The sequence below is a fragment of the Lampetra planeri genome, chromosome 51 (assembly GCF_965212315.1).
Source record: "Lampetra planeri chromosome 51, kcLamPlan1.2.h2, whole genome shotgun sequence".
In the NCBI taxonomy this organism is placed as follows: domain Eukaryota; kingdom Metazoa; phylum Chordata; class Hyperoartia; order Petromyzontiformes; family Petromyzontidae; genus Lampetra; species Lampetra planeri.
Window position 1 is genome coordinate 8096725 of NC_136157.1, and position 8205 is coordinate 8104929.

At 51.5% G+C, this 8205-nt stretch overlaps 1 protein-coding gene across 1 annotated transcript in view; it reads left to right on the plus strand.

Moving 5' to 3' along the window:
• Window positions 1-7951, plus strand: part of PCOLCE2 (procollagen C-endopeptidase enhancer 2) — a 29931-nt gene extending 21980 nt beyond the window's left edge. Inside the window, exons 5-9 of the mRNA XM_078616635.1 lie at window positions 931-1067; window positions 1720-1997; window positions 3222-3311; window positions 4850-5017; window positions 5814-7951. Of these exons, the coding sequence (XP_078472761.1) occupies window positions 931-1067; window positions 1720-1997; window positions 3222-3311; window positions 4850-5017; window positions 5814-5947 (807 nt within the window). The 3' untranslated portion in view covers window positions 5948-7951. The remainder of the gene's footprint in view (window positions 1-930; window positions 1068-1719; window positions 1998-3221; window positions 3312-4849; window positions 5018-5813) is intronic.
• Window positions 7952-8205: the final 254 nt, after the last annotated feature.

Here is an 8205-nt window from a genome sequence, read left to right on the forward strand (position 1 = left end):
GATCGCGAAAGGCTGCGTGTTAAATTCACCTCTCCCGCCAGTGGTGACAGCGAGAAGTGAGACTTTGTCTGTGGACCGGTGGTGCCAAGCCTCCTGACGCTAAGTAAAGTCAACTTCTTTCGCTCCGGGCCCCACACCAGAATCCTCGTGCGGCCCCAGAGCGTCGAGACGCACGCGGCGTGGGCCACGTGGCTGCTTCGTGTGCCGCGTCGCGTTGAATTTAGAAATCTGCGGCAGTGCCCCCTCTACCCCCCATGGTAGGGTGCCTTCGTTCGTTCCCTCATGTTGATGAGGGTGCGTTACGCCTGGCCTGTTACACGTCACGTGATACTCCACCCTCCCTGCTGCTGCTGTATATTTGGAGTTTGCGGTGTCTCTCTCTCTCTCTCTCCGTGGTCGCGTGGATTGTTGCTCCGGGTCCTCAGGTTGTTTTCCCCTCGACATTTAGAATCAACACGCCACGCGTTTAGAGTATTTGGCTGCTATAAATTTCCACGCGACGACGATGAGCTATCAATTGTGATAGCCAGATCGCTTCCGAAACAGAGCTATAGAGCTCAGTGGGGCCTTATCGAGTACTATTTTCAAAAATAGTTTCGTTTTAGTTTGATATCCCCACTCGCTTCTGGGTTCTCGAAAGATTACAAAAATCCGCTTGCACACACACACAAAAAGAAATCTGAGTCCCGGGCAGAGTAGCCGGTGTTGTGGCCGAAACGTCGTGAGAATTATTTTATTATGTTTTATTTGTATTATTATTATTTCCATTCTACGTGACTTTACCGAAAGAACCAAGAAGGTGTTGTTTCTGTTGAGGAAACCCGCTTTAAGTAAGAGCCTCTTAGCTCACGAGGTAATTGAAAATAAACTGAACAAGTCTGGGTTGACCCCCACCCCCGCCTCCCCCTCGCCCCCCCCCTCCCCCTGCAGGTGGTGTCGCTGCGCTTCGTCAAGTTCGACGTGGAGCGCGACGCCTCGTGCCGCAGGGACCACGTGTCGGTGTTCGACGGCCGCGAGCTGGATGAGGGCCGACGCCTGGGCCGGCTGTGCGGTGACGAACCGCCCGAGTGAGTCTCCCTCCTCCCCCCCACCCTGCGGGTAACCAACTCTGGACTGAAGCTACTTTTCGGAGGATTTAAATATTAAAATGTTTTTATATTATTAAAATATCGTAATTGTTAAGAAAAACAAAAGTCACCCGGATTGCTTTCAAATAGTCGCGGGGAGATCGACGCCAATTCCCGGAGAGACTCGCAGCCAAACCGGGAAGGCTGGCAACCCTCTAGAGGGACTCCTCCACTTAAGAACGAGTTAGGTTCCAGAGGTCTGTTCGTAAGTCGATTTGTTCGTGAGACCTGCTTGACTCCTGTCGATTCCAAACGTGTTGTGCGGCATTTACACTAAGCGCGCGTAATGGCTTTAAAAGTTGTATAATCTCTCCTGTAGATGTAGATGCCACCGGTTATTCACGTTCTGCAGATGTAGATGCCACCACCGCCCCATCTATTGCACGGCGGTCGTACTTACGACTTGGTCCAGACAGGCAACTGGACATACGGACCAGGTTTGTCCGTATCTCTGAAAGTTCGTAAGTCGAATGTCCATAAGTAGAGGAGTCCCTGTAATGTGACACGGCATCATTAAGTGATTTCTTACCTTCGAATTTTCCCCAACGCAGTGGCGGTGGTTTTTTTGAGAGGCTCTTCTCCTGCCGCGCAGGCCGCTGCTGTCGTCGGGCAGCGAGCTCTTCGTGCAGTTCGTGTCGGACCACGGCACCACGGCCGACGGCTTCGAGGCCTTCTACTCCTTCCGGGCCCGAGCCTCAAACTCGACCGGCAAAACCACGACCGCCAGAACCACGACAGCCAAAACGACGACCGCCAAAACCACCACGTCTAGAACTACCGCCACCGCCAGGATTACAACTGCCGCCAGCAGTCCGCCTACAACAACCTCCACCGTGACCGCCCCAACAGCAACAACGAGAAGGAACAGAGGTAGGAGGGGAGCACCAACTCGCACGTGGCCGCAGATGTGCCGTGCGTTTCCGCAGGAGTGGCTCAAGGGAGTCTCGAGAGCGTTTGCCCAGGAGGGTTCCGCATCGGCACGTTTGGCCAACTCCGTGGGGAGGCATGTGGCAGAAATCCGGAGAACGCCTGGGAGACAACGCACACACATCGGAGGGGGTTGACACTCAGCACTTCCACGCAGCCCCACGCCTGCGAACAAAGCCCATCCAAGCACCGACCAGGCTCGCGCCTGCTGAGCTTCAGAGTATGCGATGACATTAGGCACATTGAGGGCGATACGTTCCGTCGATATGATCGGCCCAGAATGGCGAGATCGATCATTAGGTGAGGGCACGTCAGGTCTTGGCAGCTTGCAGGCAGTGCATGCGTCACATAGGCACTCTTATGGGTGCAGATTAACCTCCGATTAGCACGGTCGGCTATGTACGGTGCAATAGAAGTTCAACGTGAATACAGACATATAAGGAGGAACAGTTAATGGCCATACCGAGCATGCACCTGTGGTTTGTGTGACTGAAACGTCTGTGGATAATTGGATCACTACCTACAAGACCATCACTCAATACTGCTCTAGAGGAGTCGTACAACCCTAGCTGCCACTGCTATCCAGTGGTCTGAAATAAAATCTATAGCTACAGATGACCAATGCGAGAAATTATCATGTATTTTGATTATAGTGTGCTGCTGCTGCTACTATTGTTACGCCTGCTGTTATGGATTGACTCGTGCAGCTAGCAAAAGATGCTAGGTTTAGTAATATACGTTATGTATGTCGCTATTGTAAACTTTCAATCACATTTCGTATGATCACTGTTACATTGTGTTTCTAGTATTATTTTAGTAATTTCTAGAAAGGTTTAGTTTAGCCCGATTTTTTTCATGTAGTATAGAGTTAGACTTAAAAAAAAATTATCCATATTGTATTGATTGTTATTGTGATCTAACATCAAAATGGGATTTTTTTTGCACATTTTTGTACGCAGAATAAACAAATGGTGCTTTTTCTTGAAGATGTTATTGTTTTTGTAGGGAATGTTTCAATTTGCGTACAGTAAATGTTAAATGTATCGTGTAATTGTTTTGTTTGTTGTGGTTGCACCCGAATCAAGAGCCGAATGGCTCACAGCGTTATTCCAAATAAATGAAACTGAAACTGTGTGTATGTGTGGTTATATTTCCCCCAATTTTCAGTTTCTTCAGTAAATCCGCGTTCTTCCCCCTGCCGGAAAAAGTGTTTGCGCCGTGGAACGCTTGAGAGCAACTTCTGCGCTAACGATTTCGGTAAAGTATTTTCATTATTACCTTCGTTGACTGCAGTATTCACTCCGTGCAGTATTCACTTTGTGTCGTATTCACTCTGGGAATTGGCATCGATCTTTATAACCCTGTGGCCATGATACCTCAACATTAAAACTAAAAGATTTCACCATTAAATTTCGATTTAAAGCTTTCGTGACTGCAGGGATTCATCTTCTTGGTTCTTTTGGTAAAGTCACGTAGAAGGGAAATAATAAAATAATAATTATATAAAACATAATAAAATAATTCTCACGACGTTTCGGCCACAACGCTGTCTCCCCGACAGACCTGGTCTTCACCTGAGGACGGCTGCTTGCATTGTGGCCAAAACGTCGTGAGAATTATTTTATTATGTTTTATTTTTATTATTTTATTATTTCCCTTCTACGTGACTTTACCGAAAGAACCAAGAAGATTTCACCATTTTTAAACTAAACTATTTTTCCTTTACCAGGTGAGGCCCACTGAGCTATATAGTTAAGCAGCAACCGGACCACAAATGATAGCTCAACCAAGTGGCTTATCATCATGTGGAAATGTAAAGCAGCCAGTTACTCTAAATGCGTGATGTTGATTCTAAATGTGGAGGGAAAAACCAAAGGACCCAGAGAAAAATCCACGCCACCACGGGGAGAGAGAGACACGCAAACTTCAAATATACAGCAGCAGGCGTCAGGGTCGGGATCGAACCCACAACCCCCTGCATACCAGGCGAGGTAGTTAACATCTCCTAGCCACCGCGGCACCCCTCACACGCCCCCAGTCACCCCTTACCCCACGCAAACGTCCGGCAACTTTCCCGCAGACGCACAGAGCCCCCGGGGCAATGCGAATTTCAAAGCTGGCAGGGCAAATTGACCGGTGGGGACGTGGCCAGACATCAGCAGCTCGCAGGAAGGGCCCCAAGCTGGAGGAAGACCGCGGTGGTTCAAGTTCATTTATTGGGTATAGCCCTGTGAGCCATTCGGCTCTTGAATCGGGTGCAACCGCAACAAACAAAAAACATGAACAAAAAACATCTTAAAGTGAATATGTGACTAAGTGCAAACAGAAAATCCAAGAAAAGACAGCAAAATATTGCAGAAAAAAATCACCGTACACCAACGCTGTGTGCACTAATCCCAGTGGGATGCAAGTCAAACAACAACAACAACCACAAGACAACTTAGATTAAGGCCGTCAGTCTAACTCTGTACTACAACAAACAAACATGGCTAATATTCTTAGGTTCTTTCGGTAAAGTGACGTAGGTAAAAAAATATTAAAATTAATAAAAGTAAAATAAAAATAAAATAATAATATAATATACTAAAACAAACCAATACACTTTTCGAAATCACCAAAATAAAGCCATGAAAGCAATGAAACAGTGATCATAGGAACTGTGACGGAATTTTCACAATAAACGACATAAACAACATGCACTACCAAAACCCTGCAGCCACAGCTGGCTGCATGAGTCACTCCACAAGAGCAGCGGCGACGGCGTGACAGCGTGCGTGCGTGCGTGCTCGCTGCAGTGCTTGTGGGCAGGGTGGTGAACCTGCGGCGCTACGCCAAGGGCTCCGTGCTCGCCGTCGACGTGCTCCGGGCGCTGCGCTCCGGGCGGCTGCAACTGGCGCGTTCCGCGGAGCGCACCACGGCCAAGCTGCGCGTCGCCTGCCGCACGTGCCCGCTCGTGCGGCAGGGTAGGTGGCCCGCCCCCCCTCTACTCACGCCCACGCGCTCCCACCCACCCACACCCCGGTAACCGCAAGCACGTTACGATAATTCTGTCGTCCGCTGGATGGGACGTCGTTTCATCTTCTTGGTTCTTTCGGTAAAGTCACGTGACTTTACCGAAAGAACCAAGAAGATGAATCCCTGCAGTCACGAAAGCTTTAAATTGGGACGTCGTTTGTGAGTGAATAGCCATCCCTCATCGTGACTGCCCCTACGAGCATTAGCCGGGATGCGTGAATAGCTTCTGACCGCCATTGCGGTGCAGGAGAGGCACCGGCCCGCATTAATTGCATTGCACGAGAACATTGAATAACGTAACGAATAATAATGATGATGATGCTGATACCATTATTTACCCATGTATATATGAAACCCTCACCGAGCCTCGAGATTCTATCCAAGAGGAGCCTGCACTGTAATGTTTGGCCGGTGCCATCAATGAGTGTTTGGCTTGGAGAAATATGGGGAGCGCCTGGCAAATAAACCGACATCCGCGACGCTCGGCACTGCCAGATCTTGTCGACGCCACGCAGCTCCGCTGCTACAACACCTGGCAAGCCCTGCTGGTCGCCCATCTCAAGCACGAGCCGGCGTCGACCACGCTTAGCCCCCGTGATCTGAGAGGGTGCCTGGGTGCGGGCAGGGCGACCCAGCTCGCGGGCGATCCGCGTCCGACTCCGAAAGGGGCACGGCCACGACCCCCCCGAAACGCAGCGCCGTCACTCAGCCGCTGCCACCGCCGCTGTGCCCCCCCCCCCCCAGGGATGAGCTACGTCTTCATGGGCACGGTGGGGCCGGACCGCGTCGGCACCCTCTCCCCGCACGGCCTCGCGCTGCCCTACTCCGCCAAGCTGCAGCGCACGCTCGCGCACCTCCACGCCAGGAGGAAATGCTGAGCGCGTCTGCCTGCGAGGGTCGAGGCCTCACCGCACCTGCCCCCGTGCCCCTTCACCCCCCAACCCCCCCGTGGCGGCGGGGGGCTCGCGTCGCTGTGACGGGTGGACGTCCGGCCGACGTTGGGGAAATCTCAAGCCGCTGCCGGTTCAAGCAGCATCCCCCCCGCCCCACCTCACAGCGTGCACTTGCTTGCGCGCGGCCCACAATTCATTGCAGCGGCAGATCCAAGGGGGCAAGGTGATGGGGGGCAGCTGCCGCCCCCCCCCGCCGCCCATCTCTCCTCCCTTTCCCCCCCACCTCTTGATACTCCGAAACTTGATGTTGCGTTCAATCAATCAATCTGTTTATTTAGCGTGGCAATATCGCCCCTCAATGAAGTAGGCATCAGGGGGCACGGAGCAGCAACTGGAATGATAAAAAGAGACCCATCACGCCATCGGCGGCTAAGGCCACCGGTAAATTGCAACAACGCGCAACGAATAACATATGAAAGTTAAGTGGTAAATAAATTAATTAAAATCAAAGAGACAGTTTTTATTTTTTACTTTTAGACGTTATGGGAAGGCGGGTCTGAGTCGGTGCGCCTCGCACAGACCACGGAGTGGAGAGACACTCGGAGCGTTTCGGATGTCCGGTGGCAAGCAGCATGAGGGAGTTGGGCCTCCACTCGAGAAGGCCTTCGTGACCCCAGCTTTTGAATCAGACAGACCATACAGATGTTAACAATTGCCTTTAGAAGCTAACCCCCTTTTCCTGATGACGACCGCTTGTGTTGCCATCGAAACGTCGTAGTTTTTTGTTATTTTTTTTGAACCTATCTACGTGACTTTACCGAAAGACCCAAAGAATATGAATTCCTGCAGTCGCGAAAGCTTCAAGTCAACATTCTTAGAAAAATAGAACTCTTCATTGTCCGGGAAAACCTCACTGGGGTCTCACTGCTTTAATCAGGAAGGGACCATTTCGAGATGGTTGACTAATTTCTGTTAGCGGAGCGTTCAGCGTGCGAGAGAGGAAACCCGAGTGCCTGCAGTAAACCCCAACGAGGAGCGATGATCTTCTTGGTTCTTTCGGTAAAGTCACGTAGAAGGGAAATAATAAAATAATAAAAATTAAACATCATAAAATAATTCTCACGACGTTTCGGCCACAACGCAAGCAGCCAGAACTCATTCAGACGCTGTCTTTCCGACAGACCTGTTCTTCACCTGAGGACGGCTGCTTGCGTTGTGGCCGAAACGTCGTGAGAATTATTTTATTATGTTTTATTTTTATTATTTTATTATTTCCCTTCTACGTGACTTTACCGAAAGAACCAAGAAGATGAATCCCTGCAGTCACGAAATCTTTAAATCGAAATAGAGGAGCGATGACTCTCAACAGCCCGGCCAACACGGACGCCGCAGAGCCCCACTTCCCGTGCTGCATGTCCTGGGCTAGCCGGCGTGGAGCGGCGCATGCAGGGCCTCGCTGGAGCCCTGGCTGACGGCCGCGGCTGCAGCAGGAGAGAGAGTTGCGCTTAAAATGCACGGTGGGGGGTGGGGGGGGGGGACATCATTCCCAGGTCGCAACCGGGTACCCGATACCCGTACCCTACCCGATACTCGGCTACCCGTACCCGGCCGGGTACGGGTAGCCGTTTGCGACCCTGGTGCGGCCGGGTACGGGTAGGCCGTGAGTCACTGGTGAGTAACCGTTTGTCACTCATTTCCCAACGTCTTGTCTCTTCTCACAATTCAAGTTCCTAGAATCAACCCACCCGCGCCTGCAACATGGCTTCATCCCAGAGGTCGCAATCGGGTACCCGTACCCTACCCGATACCCGGCCGGGTACGGGTACCCGTTTGCGACCCTGGTGCGGCCGGGTACGGGTACGGGTAAGGAATCAAAACCCGTTTGCGACCTCTGGTTCCCTCCCACGCGACCGGAGGGGCGCGTTCGAGCCGATTCCGACCACGGGGGAAAGCGCGTTGAGGCTTCGCAGGTATCCGTGGCTGGGGGCCGATATCCGTGGACGCTCGTGGGGAGACAAAGGCGGCCGGGCGTCGTGCTGGCCACCCGCCCCCCTCGTGCGCCGTACCGGCCTTCGTCAGGGCTCGCTCACAGCACTTGTCTTTGTGTAATACAACAGTGGCATTCTTAGAGCCAGCCTGCAAAGTGGGAATTATTCTGCCAGTAGGGGCCAATGTTGCGCTCGGTAATCCAACTCGGTAATTTGTCGCTCGTTTTTTTTCTTCTTCTACAAATTTGCACAGTG